Source organism: Phocoena sinus, chromosome 19 (assembly GCF_008692025.1).
Source record: "Phocoena sinus isolate mPhoSin1 chromosome 19, mPhoSin1.pri, whole genome shotgun sequence".
Lineage (NCBI taxonomy): Eukaryota > Metazoa > Chordata > Mammalia > Artiodactyla > Phocoenidae > Phocoena > Phocoena sinus.
In genome coordinates, this window is record NC_045781.1 from 46,432,098 (window position 1) to 46,454,004 (window position 21,907).

A 21,907-nucleotide genomic window follows, 5' to 3' on the forward strand; every position below is an offset into this window, starting at 1 on the left:
AATAATTCAGGGACTTCCTTGGTGGCGTAGTGGTTAAGACTGCGCACTCCCAATGCAGGGGGCCTGGGCTCCATCCCTCGACAGGGAACTAGATCCCACATGCATACCGAAACTAAGAGTTTGCATGCCACAAATAAGGAGCCTGCGTGCAGCAACTAAGAAGCCCACGAGCCACAACTAAGGAGCCTACCTGCCACGACTAAGACCCGGCACAACCAAATAAATAAATATTAAAAAAAAGAAAGAAACAGTAGTTCAGCAATAAAACAGAGTCCTACTTCCTTCTCAAGGGATATAAATGACAATCTGATACATATCTTTGCGCTGTTCAACAGGAACTAAGGCCCCATCCAGGTGGAGAATGGCAACTACATGCTAAAAACCCCAGACTGGCCAGAATCTAAGGAATTATAATGGTGACCTTTTCTGACCCTCATGACTTTAATCAACTAAAGCTTGGACTCAACCTCTGCCTCAGTTCTATGCTGAATTCTCCTCTGTTCAAGCCCCTTCATGAATATGCATGTACCCTTAGCTTAAAACTTCCCCAGTTTTGCTGTTCAGGGAGACACTGCTTTGGGAAAGATCTCCCGTGTTCTCCTCCTTACTTGCTGCAAGTAACAAATCCTTCCTTCTCCCAGTCTTTGGCTTGGTTGTATCTTTTGGCTCAACACCCACCAAGAGGTGAAATCAGTTTTCAGGTAACAATCAGGCATATGTGGACCTATTTATCAACTTTCGATTCTGAACCACTGAATAGACAGTATTTTAGGCTTGGGGGCCATATATAGTCTCTGTTATACTCAATTTGGTAACTGTAGATCAAAAGCAGCCCTAGGGGGCTTCCCTGGTGGCGCAGTGGTTGGGAGTCCGCCTGCCGATGCAGGGGACACGGGTTCGTGCCCCGGTCTGGGAAGATCCCACATGCTGTGGAGCGGCTGGGCCCATGAGCCGTGGCCGCTGAGCCTGTGCGTCCGGAGCCTGTGCTCTGCAACGGGAGAGGCCACAGCAGTGAGAGGCCCACGTACCGCAAAAAAAAAAAAAAAAAAAAAAAAAGCAGCCCTAGGGAATACGTAAACAAATAGGTTTAGCTTTGTTTCACTGAAATTTTACTTACAAAACACACAGCCATTTTGTCAACCCCAGGTTTATAAGTTTATCTTTCTGACAATACCATACTGTCTTTTTTTTAATATATATATTTTGGCTGTGTTGGGTCTTCGTTGCTGTATGTGGGCTTTCTCTAGTTGTGGTGAGCAGCAGCTACTCTTCATTGCGGTGCGCGGGTTTCTCATTGCGGTGGCTTCTCTTGTTGCAGAGCATGGGCTCTAGGTGCATGGGCTCAGTAGTTGTGGCAAACGGGCTTAGTTGCTCCGTGTCATGTGGGATCTTCCTGGACCAGGGCTCAAACCCGTGTCTGCTGCATTGGCAGGCGGATTCTTAACCACTGCGCCACAAGGGAAGCCCTACCATACTGTCTTGATTACTTTATAGTAAATCTTTATAAGTGCTGAAATACAAGTAATGCAAGTCATCCAATTTTATTCTTTTTCAGCTGTTTAGCTATTCAAGCTCACTTGCATTTCTATATAAATGCAAGACTCAGCTTGTCAGTTTCTATTACCTAGCCCCCCAAAAAAGCCTGCTGGGATTTTGACTGCGATTGCGTTGAACAGATCTGCAGGTCTTCCAAATCTAGGAAGAATATTATCTCTTTCTGTTAAGTTGGATCTTTACTTTTGTGGACAAAGGATGTTGCCTGCCATTCTAGTAAACAAACAATGTTGCCCCTCATTCCAGTAAACAGCAAATGTGGCCACCACCAAGCCACCAGCCACTGCAGCCCCCGCCCCGCCACAGTGCCATAGTGTGCTATAAGGGGAATTCAGGATGGAGAAGAAACAGGATACTGGCCCTAAATAGTTAAGATGCGTATCTAAGAAATAATTTCAATAAGCCCAGACTCTAGCTTCTTCCCATACACAGAAAAGCAATAAAATCATTAACTTGAAATGTCTGGGTATTTTTTTGTGATTGGCAGTAATCTTTTGATGTTCAACTACATGATTCTTTTTCAGCAAAAATTCCTATATATCCTAGCTCTTCCCTTACCTCTTTGGAACAGTTCCTCAGAGCTATCTGAGAGGCTGTCTCCTGGGCTATAGTCCTCAGCAAGGTCCCGAAGTAAAACATAACTTGCAATTTTTAGGTTGTGCATTTTTCTTCAGTTGACACTTTCTTTCAGCAAATTTATTCTTATGTATTTTTTAATGCAAATGTTAATATCTACTAAGCACATAAAAACAAAGCAGAGGGCTTCCCTGGTGGCGCAGTGGTTGAGAATCTGCCTGCCAATGCAGGGTACACGGGTTCGAGCCCTGGTGTGGGAAGATTCCACATGCCGCGGAGCAACTAGGCCCGTGAGCCACAACTACTGAGCCTGCGCGTCTGGAGCCTGTGCTCCGCAACAAGAGAGGCCACGATAGTGAGAGGCCCGCGCGCCATGATGAAGAGTGGCCCCCGCTTGCCGCAACTAGAGAAAGCCCTCGCACAGAAAAGAAGACAAAACACAGCCCCCCCAAAAAATAATTAATTAATTTAAAAAACAAAACAAAACAAAACAAAGCAGAACTTATGCTTTTTTTTTGGCTACGCTGAGTCTTTGTCGCAGCACACGAACTTAGTTTCCCCGCGGCATCTGGGATCTTAGTTCCCTGACCAGGGATCGAACCTGTGTCCCCTGCATTGGAAGGTGGACCACCAGGGAAGTCCCAAGCAGAGCTTACTCTTTGTGATACCAGCTCTCAGATTCTCATGTTAACTGGGTGTCAATTTAGTTCTGACACTGTGAAATAAAATTCATATTCTATGGCAAGACAAGAAAAATTTAAACATAAAAAATTTTTTCTGCCCTCTGGCCTCCTCTCTCCCCACCTACTGTGTATCTGCTTTATGCATCAACCAAACCTCCCCCATCAGAAGAAATACCTGCTCAAGTGAAGCAAAGAGCAACATTCTCCTAAAATCAACAACTCCTTAAAAGATAACATTCCTTCTTGATCTTGTAAGGGCCATGCTTAGATCTGGATTGTGTAAACTGTCAATAATACGTCATTTAATGTACAGCCCTCTGTCTAAAAAAACTTATGTAACTGTGTTTTGACTCCCAATGGGAGGAACAGTTCTGGGAGCTTTCTGAGATGCTCTTCCCAAGTTATAATCCTCAAATTTGGCTCAAATAAAATTTTCCACTACTTTCATATACTAACTACTGATTAATTTTCATCGTCACACTAACTACCCAGAGTTAGGGCAGACCCCACAAATTGAGGGCTCGGTTTCACAAGACTGCCCTTACTTCAGATGCCAGTCGTGAATCTCAGGTCCCAAGGACACTTGTAATTCTTCTGACTTGGCTACAAGTTTGAGGGTCCCCACGACCCCCTCCTCAAGTTTAATAACTCTCTAGACCAAATCACAGAACTTAGGAAAACATTTTACTTACATTTACCAGTTTATTATAAAAGATACAACTCAGGAACAGTCAAATGGAAGAGATGCCTAGGGCAAAGTGAGGGAAGGCACCACAGAGCTTCAGGCCCACACAGGGCATGTCACCTCCTGGCACCTTGATCTATTCACCAACACAGAAGCTCCCCAGGTCTTCTAGTTTGAGTTTTTATAACGCTCAGTCTCCAGAGAGCCATCCCACCCCATCCTTGGAGGCCGGTGGGTGGGACTGAACGTTCTAACCTTCTAATCACTCCTGATGACCGGCCCATTCTCAGGCTATCCTGGGGCCCCGTCATAAATCACTTCATTAGCATAAACTCAAGTGTAAAGAAAGGGGCGTGTTATGAAGTAACAAATCCTATTACTCAGGAAATTCCAAGGGTTTTCGGAGCTCTGTGCCAGGAACTGGAGACAAAGATCAAATATATATTTTATTATACCACTCTTAAAAAATGAGGAGGTGAAAAACAAATTAATTACATGGGACTGAGTGAACTGATGAGGATGATTATAATTTTTGTGACTTTCTGCTTGAATAAAAAAAAAATCCCACAAGGACTCAAGGCAAAAAATATACAAACCAATTTTCACTGCAAAGTAAAGGAGCTGTTACAGTGGAGGATTACTGGATTGAATGTCAATATCATGACATAGTATGAGTGTGTTTCGTGTTTGGTAACTGCAATCATTGTTGCTTTTGTTGTGGTCGTCCAGTTACAATGCTTGGTGTCAGTTTATTTATCTCTTGTAAAAATAAAATACAGTGTGTGTGTGTGTGTGGGAAAAAAAAAAAAAAAACGAGGAGGGAAACCTGGTTTCTTGTAAATACACTGCTAATTCACCAGTGTGGAAGTGCAGCGGTGGTGTGCATGAGGTGGACCGCTCAGTCTCCTCTACAACTGCCTTTAAAAAAATATCAAGGGGCTCCCCTGGTGGCGCAGTGGTTGAGAGTCCGCCTGCCGATGCAGGGGACACGTGTTCGTGCCCCGGTCCGGGAACATCCCACATGCCGCGGAGCGGCTGGGCCCGAGAGCCATGGCCTCTGAGCCTGCGCGTCCGGAGCCTGTGCTCCGCAACCGGAGAGGCCACAACAGTGAGAGGCCCGCGTACCGCAAAAAAAAAAAAAAAAAAAAAAAAAAATCAAAACTAGGCCGGGTCACTTCGAGCACAAGGGCCAGAAGAATGTGAGCAGTTTCCCGTGGGGTATGCCTTTACAGTGTCGCTTCAGCCACACCTCAGAAGAGTCGGGTGCGGCAAAGATTCAGGGAGAGTTCTCCATTCTCCCTTTCTTAAGAGAAATCTTCCCTCTTCATTTGTACTTAAGTCCATGGTTGAGTCACAGGACCTTGTTTTATCTTTGCTCAAAATTTGATTGTTTTGACAGATTCTAGCTTAACAGTGTTAGTTAGACAAATGGCAATTTTCTGGAACATTCTTTTTTTTTTTTTTGGCCCAGTGTAGAAGCATGGAGTCCTAACCACTGGACGGCCAAGGAATCCCTTGGAACATTCTTTAAAATATGGATTCCATAGCAGTTTCCATTCTAGTTCCTATTACACTTTGCCATTATTTTGGTCTTCTTGTAGCTGTTAAAAGCTGAGTTTTCACTGTATATCCAAATTCCATAATTTGGTATAATAAACAGCTCTTTTATAGAAGTAGCCATCTGATAATAGCAGGACTCACATATACAAAGATACAAATTATCCATCTAGATTTCTCATGGGATTATTAAAAATCCTCAACCATGGGAACTCCCTGATGGTTAGAACTCCGCACTTTCACAGCTGTGGGCCCAGGTTCGATCCCAGGGAACGAAGATCCCGCAAGCGGCATGGCACAGCAAAAACAAAAAACAAACCAAAAAAACCCTTCAACCCAAAGCATATGCATCCAACATTCTTAACCATGGCAACAACATACTTTACAACCATGCTAAACCTCAGTAACATAAGTCTTTAAGAACCAGGTACAACACAAAATGATCTTTAAAGAGATACTTGGGAATTACTATGTTCACAAAAACAGTCCTGGGGAATAAAAACCAATTTGTACAATTCCTCAGTACTACTTATTTAAACCCTACTTTGTTTGAAAATATTTGACAGAATTTTTTCAATAAATGGGTTGAGATTCCTACACTCTTCTGAATATATTACTGCTAAATATCAGTTGGTCACTGAAAAGTCAGATAGGACATCATTAAATCAGGATGAAAATGACTAGTCAGGGAAAGAACTGTTATACCCAATAACTTTGGCAAAGTGCATGAATAAAATTATTTTCTAATGGGATGGATCTTATTAATATTCATTTCCTCAACTTGCAAATTCAACGACATCATTGCTTTGTCACTTTAATTAGCTCTCTGCTTAACAGTGGACCTACTGACAGATACCCCAATAAAGATGAGATGCTAATACAAAAAGATGTAATTTCCTTCAGTTTATTTTATAGGATTTTGTGGTAAAATGGAAAAAAAATAATTTAAAAAACAGTTATAGCTGTGCTTGGAGATATTAACTAAATGGACTATTCTCACATACTGATCAAATGATCACTGTGGTAGTTTAAAAGTTCACAAATTACAATTTTTCCTTCTCTGAAAACTGAATCAGGTCACCAAATTCCAAATCAGAATCTTGTCTTGTTTAGTGGCTTTGTTTCAGACAACGAAACATAAAATAGGTCAGTTATTCATGTTGTGAAGGGACTTGCCATACAGAACAAAAACAAAAAACTTAAAACTTAGCACAAATTTCCTTTAAATCACTAACTCCATCAATACATTTAAAATGTGATTCTATTCTTCAAAGACTGATTTCCACTATTTTTACATTTCTGTATAAAATAACCATGCATAACATCAAGATAACTGTTAATGTGTGTTAACCAGATTCTTAGTATTCTTAATTCACATACTGCAGAAGATGGCAAAGAGGAAAGTCTCCTGCTAGCTCCTTTTTGTACAGCAAGAACTAGGATCATGCCTGGGCTTTCTATCACTTACTTACGCTAAGGAACTCGCTTTGGAACACATAAACTCATATTTGTATTTTGCTTTGGAATTTCATATGGTTTTACTTAGCAACAGATTAACTTTATTAATTATGTTTTTCTTGAGCTAATTATTAATAAAATGTGCTCCCATTCTGAAAACAGGTTGAGCAATGGCTCAGAAACAATTAGCCTAGGATAGAAACAATTTCTGTGGAAAAACAGTCACTAATTCATACAGGGACAACTATAAGCTGGTGAGTTAACTCTAAATTCCTAAATCACACACACACACACACACACACACACACACACACACACACACACACAAATACCCTTTTGCTTTTACTACAAGAAAGTGAAACGGTCCTATAGGAGAAAAGCAAGATGATGGAAACGGTCAACAATATTGAATATTTTTATCACATTATAAACCTTCGTTTTAAATACCATAAGTTCTTTTACTAGAAAGTTTAAAGTTTTTTTACTAGGAGAAATGGACTTCTCTCCACAAAACGTATGTTTTTGTTTGAGGCTAACTCAAGCACGTTACTTAGCCAATTTTTTTTTTTTTTTTTTTTTTTGCGGTACGCGGGCCTCTCACCGTTATGGCCTCTCCCGTTGCGGACCACAGGCTCCGGACGCGCAGGCTCAGCGGCCATGGCTCACGGGCCCAGCCACTCCGCGGCATGTGGGATCTTCCCGGACCGGGGCATGAACCCGTGTCCCCTGCATCAGCAGGCGGACTCTCAACTACTGCGCCACCAGGGAAGCCCCTATTTAACCAACTTTTGTATGGAGCACCCTGTAAGGCAGGTTATATGGAAAATAACCTAAAGTCTGGAGCCAAGGGGTAAAAACAGAGCTAAAACTAACAGTCTAACTGTATGTAGGTTGTTTACATTATGTAGGCAGATAGGAACAACTTGTAAGAACAACCCTAATAATCTGTCTTTAATTAACTTAATCACGTTCTCATAAAGAAAATGTATTCAGATTGTCACTGTTCAGAACAGTGAAGTACTTTATTTAGTAGGAGGAAGATTTACCCTCCACACCTGAATCAGTAGGGTGAGTCTCTGCTTTTCCTACTGACCAATTTCTCCCCCATAAAATTGGCATATTTAGCAAAACTAGAAGGAACCCAGGGTCTCTGATTTAATAGCTTTGTAAATTCTTATCTCAAACATCACAAACTTTTCTATAACTATATAATATTTGAGTTGTGAGTTTCATTTTATTTTTAGGGATCTTTATTCACTGGATAGTTATCCATTTTATTTTATAGTAAGTTAGATGAAATCGAGCAGTAAGAATCTCAACTGAGAGAAATTTTAATCATAGAGAGTTTTAGGTACTAAAATAGGCAGGAAGCTCTATTAGGGTCTAAGAAGCAACGGAGTATAGGCTACTCGAAGAGCATGTGATTCAGTGATGGTAAACACAATTTGCAGACACTGCTAGATCAAAGCCCAGGAGAACATTTTAAAATGTTAGACACACACTAAAGAAAGTAGTAAAACAATGAAACTCTGGGTAATTAAGAATTCAAAATATTTGCATTTTTATTTACAGATGGTCCTCAACTTTCATAATCTGATTTTCATACATTATATACTTACATACCTAGGAGAATTTTAAATGTTGATTTTAAATATTGTGTTTACAGCTGGCAAATTTTTAAGCTACTGAGTGGAGGTACTACTTGCCCAGCAATATTTCACCTTTGGCAGTATCACCTCTTAGGCCGTATCATTGTGAAATTATTAGGATATTTTACTGGGCTTAGAGGGAAAAAAACGGGAAGAAAAATGCAAGTGCTAAATACTAGCAGAAAGAAGCATTTCAAATTTAATTTACTGCTTTCTGGCCTAAAGCCAGTCTTCCATGAATTCAATTATAAAGGATGAATAATAAAATGAAAGAGTGTGGGGTTTCCCTGGTGGCGCAGTGGTTGAGAGTCCGCCTGTCAATGCAGGGGACACGGGTTCGTACCCCGGTCAGGGAAGACCCCACATGCCGCGGAGCAGCTGCGCCCGTGAGCCATGGCCGCTGAGCCTGTGCTCCGCAACGGGAGAGGCCACAACAGTGAGAGGCCCGCGTGCAGCAAAAAAAAAGAAAAAAGAAAGAGTGTGCATAAATGTTTGAACTATATTACTGAAGACTGTACCTAAAAGGTTAAGAGTAAGTTAGGATTTTATAATATTTGTTAACTCGCCAAGCACCTGCTTTATAACATGTAAGTTTAGCTTTAACCTATATGACTTTTATCCTTGTATCCATGGATACACATTCATAAATTTGAGTACTTGAGAACCTCAAGACATTTTTAGTGGATGTGAAGAATCTGCTTTCTTTCTTGGGCCAGGGGGGTGGGGGGGAACACTTGTTTTTCCCCCCAAAGTTAGTTACTTTGGCCCTACTTTAGGACTGGAGTAGTTAGAAGAAAAGGGATATCCCAAGAGAGAGGGGCAGATAAAATACAGTTGACTCTTGAACAACTAGGGGGAGTTAAGGGTGCAGACCTTCCTCACAGTCAATAATCCGAGGATAACTTTAGAGTTGGCCCTCTGTATCTGTGGTTCCACATCTGCGTATTCAACCAACTTCTGATCATGTAGTACTGTAGTATTTATTTACTGAAAAAAAATCTGCGTATGAGTGGACCTGTGCAGTTCAAATACGTACGTTCAAAGGTCAACTGTAAAATGAAAATTTAACTTACTTCTATTATCCATTCTGTCACTGACTGTGCATCTTCCTTTCACTTTTTAAATGAGTCAGACCACATTTCCTGATTTCCTGCTTCATGTGATTTTTATCATTAAGAGCCATCTTCTCTATCCCATTTTTTGGCTTTCTGTTGTTTTCGATGTTTAAAGAACAACTCTCTCCTCCTTAACCCTTTATCTTCTTTAACCCTCCATCCTCTCTTAGTTTTGGACAGTGACACAATATTATGTGTCAACTTGACTGGGCCAACAGGTGCCCAGATATTTGGTCAAACATTTTTCCCATCCAGGATTTAGTCTGATCTCCTTAGCTTCAGTGTTTCTAATGACCTGACAGTTTTCGAGGAAGCCTGGTCAGGTATTTTGTAGAATGTCCTTCAACTTCAGTTAGTGTGATGTTTTTCTCATAGGATATAGGTTTTGGGGAAGAACCGCCATTCTCAACACATCATATCAAGGGCATACATACTGATGATGCCAACTTTGATCACCCGGCCAAGGGAGTGTTTGCCAGGTTTCTCCACTATAAAATGACTCCCTTCTACCTTTCCACATTCTACTCTTTGGAAGCAATTCACTGAGTCCAGCCCATACTCGAGGGGAATGGGGAGTTAAGCTCTACCTCTTGGAAGAGGAAGTATCTACATAAATTATTTTTAATTCTTTTTCTACCATGGCATCATCATTCCCCCAGTAAGCAATGCCCACATACCCAATGGAACTTTGGGTTTACTTTTGATTCCTTTTTCTCCTGCAAGTCCCCTATCTTGGTCCTTTAACAAGCTCTCCTTAGTCATCTTTTTTCAGTATTAGATTTAGTCAATCTCCTTTCTTTCTGTCATTGCTTTAATCCAAATCCTAATTTTCTAGACGACAATCTCTGAGCAGGTCTCTTTTTTTTTTTTTGTGGCCTCCATGCCTTGTTCTGTTCCAATCTGCCTTTCATCTATCATACAGTCATATTGTATGAGACAGAAATTTCCAGAGAGACAGAGTATCCCTGATTTGTACCTAGAATGTAGAGAGTACATAATAAATAACTGTTGGGGAAGTAGAAGATACAACAAAATTTTTCTTTACCGTAGTTTAGTCTCCATGCTAGGAAAATAAAAACAGCTTGCAGAAAATTAAAGAAACAATAGAAATATTTAAATGTTAATTATTTTAAACAACACATATTGCTGAGGTGTGGATGAAAAGTATTTATAATACAGGAAGAGTGTAAACGTCAGGAGAAAATGTTTAAGGTGCTGCAAAACTAACTACAACTAACTAAGAAGCTAAGAAAAGGAAAATGTCCTTGCCCAGGAAAATAATCTAAGGAAATCTTTCAGACTCCTCAATGGTCTCTTCAAATCTGGTGTTTTGAATTTTTTATAGGAGAACATCGTGACTAAAATGACATAACCTATTCCACAGGGATCCAATCTTGTCTCTTGACCTATGAGCTGGAGATAATGTGGTATAGCTTTTCCAACTATTTAACATATGAAATAAAAAATGGTAACAGTGGCAAAAAAGTGTGTGTGGGGGGGGTTACAAAGGGGACACATTTTTGTTGAGAAAATAAAGTGTAAGTTACCCAAATGTCATTTACTTTTTTTTGCTTTTATAGAATGCTCACAACATTTCTGACTAGAAAAGGTTTAAAATTATATTTAAAATAGGGAAATATGATTGCATAGAGGTTGAAAACTTTAAATCAGAAAAACACCAAAACTTTACTATGAAGTTCTCAAAGTTATTGCTGAGGACTAACAGCTGGGATCTACAATTTGGGTTATGGAACATGAGCACTGGCCTCTGGGACTTGCCTTTCTTTAAAAGAGACAGAGAGGGCTTCCCTGGTGGCTCAGTGGTTGAGAGTCCGCCTGCCGATGCAGGGGACACGGGTTCGTGCCCCGGTCTGGGAAGATCCCACATGCCGTGTAGTGGCTGGGCCTGTGAGCCATGGCCTCTGAGCCTGCGTGTCCGGAGCTTGTGCTCCACGACAGGAGAGGCCACAGCGGTGAGAGGCCTGCGTACCGCAAAAAAAAAAAAAGCAGATTGTAAATAGAAGACCCTAACAATTTGTAAAAGAAAGTTGGAATACTACCTCATTTTAAGACTTACAGTAGAGCAACAGTAATTAAGAGTGTGCTATTGGCAAAAGCACCAGATAAAAGGAATGAATATTAAATCTTGTAGATTGCAGGGACGTCCCTGGTGGTACAGTAGTTAGGTTAAGACTCAGCGCTCCCAATGCAGGGAGCCCGGGTTCAATTCCTGGTCAGAGAACTAGATCCCACATGCATGCCGCAACTAAGAGTTCGCATGCCACAACTAAGAAGCTCATATGCCGCAACTAAGGAGCTGCAAGCTGCAACTAAGGGGCCCACTTGCCGCAACTAAGGAGCCCACCTGCCACAACTAAGGAGCTCACGTGCCACAACTAAGGAGCTCACATGCCACAACTAAGGAGCCCACCTGCTGCAACTAAGGAGCCTGCGAGCCGCAACTAAGGAGCTCGCCTGCTGCAACACAACCAAATAAATACAACCAAATAAATAAATAAATAAATAATAAAAGTACAATATAAATAGAAAAAAAACCCTGTAGATTGCAAACCAAAAAAAAAAAGAAAGCAAATTTTACGACATGTAAATTATACCTTAATTTTTTTAAAAGGAAAAAATGATGAACTATGGTAAATTTAATTTTTTACAAAAGTAGAAGAGTTAAGCAGCTCTCCAGTATAACTGTAGAGAAAATTAGTACACTGAAAGGTAAGTCAACAGAAATTATCCAGAATGTAGCATGAAGACGAAAAGTTAATAAATATGAAGACTCTGCCTCTGAAGCCATTAAGGAACAAAGCCACAGCTCTGTACTACCCCATGGCCATGGGCCTCAACAAGGGCCACAAAGTGACCAAGAACATGAGCAAGCTGAGGCACAGCCACTGCCATGGACGCCTCACCAAGCACACCAAGTCCCTAAGGGACATGATCTGACAAGTATGAGGCTTTGCCTCATAAAGGCAGAGCATTTGGGACATGCTCAGGTTCTCCAAGGACACACAGGCCCTCAAGTTCATCAAGAAAAGAGTGGGGACACACAGCCATGCCAAGAGGCAAGAGAACCTGAGTGATGTCCTGGTTGCCAAGAGGAAACCAGCTGCCAAGGACTAAGCCCCCTCCCCTCTCTGTGCATAATAAAACCTTTATAGTAAAAAATAAATAAATATGAAAAAATAGCAAGAAATCTAACTTAACTGAAGTTCAAGAAGAAGAGAAAGAGTGGGGCAGAGGCAGATAATGGCTGAGAATTTTGCATAAAGAATGAAAGACACCGAATCAAAAGAAACTCAATAAAGCTCAAGTCGAGAAATAAAAGGAAAGTTACACCAAGACAAATCATAGTGGTCAAGAGAACACAGACAGAAAATCTGAAAAGAAGCCATAGGAACTGACTAACTGCTTAACAGTGACAGTGAAAGCCAAAAGACAGTGGAAAGAAAATGTGCTGAAAAATACTCCAACCTAAAATTCTACACTGTTATTGATTTTTTTTTTTTCGGTACGCGGGCCTCTCACGTGTCCCATGCATCGGCAGGCGGACTCTCAACCACTGCGCCACCAGGGAAGCCCCTGTTATTGATTTTTTAAGGCCACAAATCCCTCCCATTCCTTAATGCACATCCCTTTGAATGTGACATTGTCCCTCTACCCATAAAGAGATGGAATCTAATTTCTCCACCCTTTGGAATGTGGGCTTGGCCATCTGACTTGCTCTGGTCAATGAGACACTTTTCAAGAAGCTTGAAAAGTACTTGTGCATTGGATCTTGCCATTGCTTTTTTTAAAATAAATTTATTTATTTATTTTTGGCTGCACTGGGTCTTAGTTACTGCACGTGGGCTTTCTCTAGTTGTGGCGAGCAGGGGACGCTCTTTGTTGCAGTGTGTGGGCTTCTCATTGCGGTGGCTTCTCCTGTTGCAGAGCATGGGCTCTAGGCGCACGGGCTTCAGTAGTTGCGGCATTTGGGCTCAGTAGTTATGGCTTGTGGGCTTAGAGTGCAGGCTCAGTAGTTGTGGCGCACAGGCTTAGTTGCTCCACAGCATGTGGGATCTTCCTGGCCCAGGGCTTGAACCCGTGTCCCCTGCGTTGGCAGGCAGATTCTTAACCACTGCGCCACCAGGGAAGTCCCTATATTGCTTTATGAACCCAGCTACCACATGAAGGCATTTAGCCTAGCCAGCTGAGAGATATGAGAGATATGTTGCCCAGTTCCTTTCTCACCTTACCAAACCACCAGACATATAAATGAGGTCATCTGGACTGTCCAGCTCCCAGCTGACGTGACAAGTGACTACAAGTAGATGAATGAGACACCAGGTAGATCAGAGACAAGCCATCCCCTTGAGCCCTGATCAAACTGCTGACCCACAGATTCATGAGGAAATAGTTGTTGTTTTTGAGTCATTAAGTTTGGGATGGTTTGTTAGTCAGAAATAGATAACTGATACCTAGACCCAGCAAAAAATATCCTTTAAAAGTAAGGTAGAATAAAGACATTTCCAGACAAACAAAACCTGACAGCTGGCCAGCAGGAGACCCTCACTAAAAGATATTCTAAAAAATGTATTGTAGGCAGAAGGAAAGTGGTCCTAGATGGAAGCTTAGAGAAGCAAAAAGGTATGAGGAGCAAAGAAAGTACTAACTAATGGGTAAATCTACAAAAATATTGCCTTTGTAACACAATAATAATAGTATCTTAATATTTTTTAAATTCAATGCCAGCAACCAATTCCAGGCATTATAATTTAATTTACCTGAGACCTCTGGGTACTGATATTTTAAAAATCGCCCGAGGTACAACTAGAGTTTAGAATCACTGACTTAAATACACCTGTATATTTAATGTTGGCATCAGTGCCCACCTTCCTCCCGCTTTTATTTGCCTTGCCTTTTTTGAAGTTACTGACTTGTGATTCTGCATTAAAATAAGCTTTAAAAAATGTATTGTCTCCGTAATACAAAGTGGCTTACTTTCAGAGATACTAAAGGCCTAAAAAACAATTATTATATAATTTCTAATTATTTCCCATCAACAGGATACTACTATAAATTCACAGGGCGTTTCAGTTGCAAACACCCAAGAAAATTGCAGGTAAGGCTAAAGCTAAACTGGTTTTCTGGTTAATGTTCTTCTACAGTATATTCAGCAAAATAGTAACTAACACAAAAGACAAGGCTGCAGGCCATCTGTTAACTAACAGTAACAGATCAGGATATTGTGCTACTCAAAACACTATGCTAACTGTTGATTTTCCTAAATGCTCTGTTGACCAGATATGGATGATGATGCTTATTATCTAATTCAAATTACAAATCTCAGAATTAAAATAAATCCCCAAACAAAATCCTTTAATGATTAAAGATTTCCAAAATAATGAATTTTGGCTGCAATATCCAAGTAAGTAAAAAGGGGTGGAATCAATATAAGGAAAAAGAGGGACTTCCCTGGTGGTCCAGTGGGTAAGACTCTAACCACACTCCCAATGCAGGGGGGCCCAAGTTCCATCCCTGGTTAGGGAACTAGATCCTGCATGTATGCTGCAACTAAGAAGCCCACACGCAGCAACTAAGAAGTCCGCATGCCGCAACAAAAAAAAACCATCCCACGTGCTGCAAGGAAGATCCCATGTGCTGCAACTAAGACCCAGCACGGCCTAAATAAATAAATAAATAAATAATTTTAAAAAAACCCATTAAAAATTTATATAAGGAACAAGAAAACAATGCACGTAACAGTTAATATAAGTGAGTAGAATATATGAACCATGCCTTATTGATTTTAAGATGAGCCATTATTTTATGCACCGGGGGGGGGGGGGAACTGCCAATTGTAATTATGTCATAAAATTTAAGATACATCCTGATTTCCAAAATGTTAAGGTGGGGCTTCCCTGGTGGCGCAGTGGTTAAGAATCCTCCTGCCAATGCAGGGGACACGGGTTCGAGCCCTGGTCTGGGAAGATCCCACATGCCGCGGAGCAACTAAGCCTGTGTGCCACAACTACTGAGCCTGCATTCTAGAGTCCATGAGCCACAACTACTGAGCCCATATGCCACAACTACCGAAGCCCACGTGCCTAGAGCCCATGCTCCACAACAAGAGAAGCCACCACAAAGAGAATCCTGCACACCACAAAGAAGACCCAACACAGCCAAAAATAAATAAAATAAATAAATTTATTTTAAAAACTCTCAGCCAAACCAACCACACCACCCAATTTAACATCAAAATATAGCCTCGGGGCTTCCCTGGTGGTGCAGTGGTTCAGAGTCTGCCTGCCGATAAAGGGGACGCGGGTTCGTGCCCCGGTCCGGGAGGATCCCACATGCCGCGGAGCAGCTGGGCCCGTGAGCCATGGCCGCTGAGCCTGCGCGTCCGGAGCCTGTGCTCTGCAATGGGAGAGGCCACAACAGTGAGAGGCCTGCGTACCACAAAATACAGCCTCAAAAAAATAACACACTCTATGCAGTAGGCAAATGTATCAATGAGAAAATGTTGCATCTATGAAGAAATGGCAATATTCAAATTCATTACCATTCCTAAAGCAGCATCACAAAAATGCACGCACTGAAGAGCAAGCACAAAAGTAAGCACAAGTACCTGCGGGGTGCTGTCTTTCTGTCTCAAACCCCAAGCTAGTTTAATTAAAGCCCACAGTGTCATGTATACAGATTCTGATTAATAGAAGTCCACACCAGATGCAACTAGAGACTATCACACTAAGTGAAGTCAGAAAGAGAAAGACAAATATCATATGATTTCACTTATATGTGGAATCTAAAATATGACACAAATGAACCTATCTATGAAACAGAAGTAGAATCACGGACATAGAGAACAGATTGGTGGTTGCCAAGAGGGAGGGTGTTGTGGGAGGGATGGATTGGGAGGTTGGGGTGAGCAGATGTAAGCTATTGTATATAGAATGGATAAACAAGGTCCTACTGTATAGCACAGAGAACTATATATCCTATGATAAACTATAATGGAACAGAATATTAAAAAAGAATGTTGGGAATTCCCTGGCGGTCCAGTGGTTAGGACTCTGGGCTGTCACTGCCAAGGGCGCAGGTTCAATCCCTGGTCGGGGAACTAAGATCCCACAAGCTGCATGGTGTGGTCAAAGAAAAAAAAAAAAAAAAGAATGTGTGTGTGTGTATATATATATATAAAACTGAATCACTTTACTGTACAGTAGTAATTAACACAGCATTGTAAATCAACTATACTTCAATCAAAAAATAAAAAAAATTTTTAAGTCCATATCAATTATAAAAACTAACAAATTTGGTGAATTCCTATAAAAATGAAGGATATGTAATGATACACAGCAAGACATTTTTCTTACTGAAGGTGATGGTAATTCAGATGGATTATAAACCATTTAAAAAGAGTTGCACAGCCTTCCCTGGTGGCGCAGTGGTTGAGAGTCCACCTGCCGATGCAGGGGACATGAGTTCGTGCCCCAGTCCAGGAAGATCACACATGCCGTGGAGCGGCTAGGCCTATGAGCCATGGCCGCTGAGCCTGCGCATCCGGAGCCTGTGCTCCGCAACGGGAGAGGCCACGGCAGTGACAGGCCCGTGTACCAAAAAAAAAAAAAAAAAAGAAGAAGAGTTGCACAAAATAAATAAATAAAAATAAAGAGTTGCACATACATTATATATTATAGTCTAAAACAAATTTGTTCTGTAAAGGGACATAGAGCAATTATTTTAGGCTTTGTGGGCTACAAACAATCTCTACAATCTTGTGGTATCTTCTTTTAACCTTTTAAAAACTGTAAAAACAACTCTTACCTCCAGAGACATACAAAAAGCAGGTTGTGGTCTGGATTTGGCCCATGGACTGTAGTTTGCCAATTTCTAGTCTAAGATACAAATGGGCATAGAGGATTGCTTGATAAAACAAGGTTGTGAAGAAATTAGAGAACAGATCTATTCTAGATTTCAATTTAATAGCTATTTAGTAATGCTTTAACAAGAACTGCTAAGCCAAAAAACAATGAAGCTTACTGAAGATAAAGTTTATTTTTTATTCTTTTCACTTTAAAATATAACTGACAACATTCTGTTTACTCATGATCCTGAATGAGTACCTGAAGAAATATTTCATTTTTATTTCTTGGAAGAAATCATGTACCAATTCTGATTTAGAAAAATAGACGTCAAGATGTTATTGAGGGCAAATTTCTAATGACTCCTTTCATACTTTATACATGGGACCCCACCCTCCAAAAACCTAGGCTTCAAATATAAATACACAAAAAATAACTTTTAAAGGATTATCCTATTCACTTTTGCTAATAGCAAAGCCTATCCAGGCTCTGATAACCATCAAGAAGAAGTAAGTCTCTAGGACTAGCGAAAAGCCAAGCCAAGGCAAGAGTTTTTTTATTTGTGCTGCCTAGTATGTACCTGTTTATAGAAGAGAAAATAAATTTACTGCTGAGTTTTATATAAATGGCGTTTTCAGTAGTTATTAAGAGAAACTTAAAAACTGAATGCCAATTCAGGAGGGTCTCAAATTAACCAGACATATACCCTTAGCTGTTCCCATGGAGAGTAAAACTTTTCCAAATTTAAAAACCAGATTCAGGGACTTCACTGGTGGCGCAGTGGTTAAGAATCCGCCTGCCAGTGCAGGGGTCACGGGTTCGAGCCCTGGTCCAGGAAGATCCCACATGCCGCGGAGCAACTAAGCCCGTGCGCCACAACTACTGAGCCCGAGTGCCACAACTACTGAAGCCCGCGCGCCTAGGGCCCGTGCTCTGCAACAAGAGAAGCCACCGCAATGAGAAGCCCGGGAACCGCAACGAAGAATAGCCCGCGTTCAGCAACAAAGACCCCAGGCAGCCAAAAATTAAAAAAAAAAAATAAATATTAAAAAATAAAATAAAAAACCCCCCAGATTCATACAAGTTCTAAGTAAATCTATTTTGATATTATTTGAATCACAAAGGAAATCATCACCAAAAAGTAGACTCTAGAAATGTTTTCTAACGAAAGAACTCTGCAGAGTTAATATGGATCATGACTGTGGATCCAGAAATGCAAAAGAAACATAGCTAGAAGACTGTAATCTATAACAGAAATATAAAAATGAAAATCATAAAACACAAAGGGGTGATCGATAATTGAAGTATTCTGACTTCCCATTGAAACATTCTTACAGCAATGACTTAGACTTGCTTCCCATTCTGTTAAAACTAAAAAAATGAGTAAGACACAACTTTGTGGATTTTTGTAGGTTTTTTCATTTGTTTGCTTTTATTTTTTTTAACTAATCAGACCTAAGTAGCAATGAATTTGATCTCTTTTTTAAGAAACTGTTTAGTATATGAGTATGCTGATTACTCATGACTGATAAATGAGACTGAGACAAGAATGAAATGGACCAAAATTGATCTCATTAGAGTAGGTCAAAGCTTTCTGTAGAACTTGGCCAATTAATGCCACATTCTAAAGCCAGTGACTTGCATGAATCCTGTCTGTGGTGCGGCACAGTCTATTTTATCCCTTAGCTTTGTAGGATTTCTTGCTCTACAAAGTTCAATTTCAGAGTAAATACTGTTTTGTGTGTTTTATAAGGACAAAATGTAGATAGTTTGTAAGAAATCAATAGATAATGTCTAATAAAAAAAGAGAACAATGTAAGTATTCTACTTAAAAATTAGATAAATACAAAAATAAAGAACTGGGGCTTCCCTGGTGGCACACTGGTTGAGAGTCCGCCTGCCGATGCAGGGGACACGGGTTTGTGCCCCGGGCTGGGAGGATCCCACATGCCACGGAGCAACTAGGCCTGTGAGCCATGGCCGCTGAGCCTGCGCATCCGGAGCCTGTGCTCCGCAACGGGAGAAGCCACAACAGTAAGAGGCCCGCGTATCGCAAAAATAAATAAATAAATAAAGAGGGCTTCCCCGGTGGCGCAGTGGTTTAGAGTCCGCCTGCCGATGCAGGCGACGCGGGTTCGTGCCCCTGTCCGGGAGAGTCCCGCATGCCACGGGGTGGCTGGGCCCGTGAGCCATGGCCGCTGAGCCTGCGCGTCCGGAGCCTGTGCTCTGCAACGGGAGAGGCCACAGCAGTGAGAGGCCCGCGTACCGCAAAAAAAAAATAAAAATAAAAAAAATAAAGAACTAAGAGTTGAAAGTAGGGAAAGCTAAAATAGAATATTACACTTTTCCATTATATACCTGGTTGTGCTCTGACTTTAATTTTTATGTATTAAAACTATATATGCACTACTGAATAAAAAACGGAGGGGAAGAAACAAAATCCATATGCCTGCCAGGACATATGGAATCTATGCGAATATGGGAGAATTTTCTTAAGATGTACTCCTAATTCTACTCTGCTGTGCTTCAGTACACAAAGAAAGTTATCTGGTCTAGTGATGCTGGTTTTGTTTTGTTTTAATTCCCCCAAAATACCATTTGTATATAGGTTATCTTGAATCAACCAGCTGAAACAAGATTTAAGAAAAGACCTTTGAAACAATGTTTTTCCAAGATAACATGGCCTAAGATGGCATTTCAGTAATCTTTAACTAGCTGAAAACAGGTAGATGTGTACTGAAAGTTCTACATTTATTAAGAGCCAGTTCTTAATAATCCACATAAATGAGTTGGAATCCAGAATCAGAGGGTTCAAGGCTGCCCCAGGAATGCTGAATAGCAATACTGTACCAGGATTTGAGATATTAAATGCATAAACTGTTTTAAAAACTCAAGAGATCGTCATTTAAGGATATTAGCAAAACTTTTCCAGAATAGTTGAATCTCATGCTGCACCACTGTCCAAAACATGTATCTAAATCCTAAAGGCTATCACATTTTAAAGATGCTAAATCAAAAAACTAAATTGAAAATGTTGCTCTAAGTGGGGTTAAGAACAAATACCAGTTAGGCTTTTCTGGGCCTATCAGGAAAATGGGATATCCAAGGGTTGGGTAAGAGAAAAGCAACAGTTCATCATAGGAAGTACTTAAGAAGCAAAACCACACTAATAATAAATACAACGAAGTTTTTGTTTTTTAATCAGGCCCCATTTTTTAAAATTATAAGTATTGTTGGGCTTCCCTGGTGGCGCAGTGGTTGAGAGTCTGCCTGCCAATGCAGGGGACACGGGTGCGTGCCCCAGTCCGGGAAGATCCCACATGCCGCGGAGCGGCTGGGCCTGTGAGCCATGGCCACTGAGCCTGCGCGTCTGGAGCCTGTGCTCCACAACGGGAGAGCCCACAGCAGTGAGAGGCCCGCGTGGAGAGCCCACAGCAGTGAGAGGCCCGCGTACCGCAAAAAAAAAAAAAAAAAACCAAAAAACTATAAGTATTGTTAATATATGTTTAGCTTTTTTTCCTAACGAGTGACAGGCTTGTACTTCACATTATTTGCAGAGATGTACACGATATAATCTTTTCCCAAAAATTCCAACTAAGAATTACTAATTAAGAAAAATAATTATGAAATATATACAATGTTTTGTGACTTAGAAGTGAGCAGTTAACCAACCTGAGATAAGGAGATGCTTCCCGTTCCACTTTACCACGTTCACTTTGAGAGCAATTCAGTTAGGTGGGATTTTTCTGTCTGGTTACATCACCCAGTAGCAGTACCTGGGGAGTCCTTTATTAAGAGGTTTTTGAAAATATCAACTAATGCTTGTGAACAATAAAATGTAAAACACTTCAAAAATTTTTTGTTTGCTTTTGAACTGATATGCTGTTGGTGCAATAACAAAAGCCAACAAAATTGCACTTCCAGGAATATTATCTACAATATGAAACTACATAAAAGCAAGGCTATTCACTGCAGCATTGCTCATAACCACAAAATACAGAAAATAAACACTCATGCACAGGACAGTGGCTGAATAAACTAAGGAAGATCTCTATGAATTGATATAAAGTGATTTCCAAAACATAAGGTTAAATGAAAAAAAGCAAAGTACAAAGGAGTATCAAGTATGCTATCTTCTGGGTAAGAAAGAAGGGGAAAGAAAAAAATATACATATAGTATCTGCTCATTGTACCTAAAGAAAAAGTATAAACTAAAAACTGAGACTGGCTACCCTGCAAATGGGAAAAAAAAGGGTGGAAGGATGGGAATGGGGTAAAAGGTGTAGCAGGGAGGCAATTCTGGAACCATGTTATTTTTAGTGACTCAAAATTTTATTTACTTTTTAAAAATATTTATTTATTCATTCATTCATTTATTTATTTATTTATGGCTGTGCCGGGTATTAGTTGCAGCATGCAGGATCTCTTAGTTGCAACATGCAACTCTTAGTTGCGGCATGCACTTGGGATCTAGTTCCCCGACCAGCGATCAAACCCGGGCCCCCTGCATTGGGAGCACGGAGTCTTACCCATCGGACCACCAGGGAAGTCCCCAAAATTTTAAAAATAATAATGAGGGAAGGCAAAAATGCAATTCAAAGAAAAACAAACGAACCTAACTGTATTTCTAATGAATACCATAACCATAGGGGAGAGAGGGGAAGGAAGAGGGAGACTCACCAGTGGCTTATAAAGACAGTATTTTGACTTTATATCCTCAGTGCAATGACAAAAAGAGCTATAAACAAATACTTAACCCTAGTTAGGA

General features: G+C 40.7%; 2 protein-coding genes across 3 annotated transcripts in view; one reads left to right on the plus strand and one right to left on the minus strand.

Moving 5' to 3' along the window:
• GLG1 (golgi glycoprotein 1) overlaps positions 1 to 21,907 on the minus strand; it is a 153,404-nt gene that overhangs the window by 106,538 nt on the left and 24,959 nt on the right. The gene's annotated exons all lie outside the window — the stretch shown is intronic.
• Positions 12,062 to 12,412, plus strand: LOC116744010 (60S ribosomal protein L36-like). The gene is given in 1 exon segment (XM_032613288.1): positions 12,062 to 12,412. A coding segment is annotated over 1 exon segment (351 nt).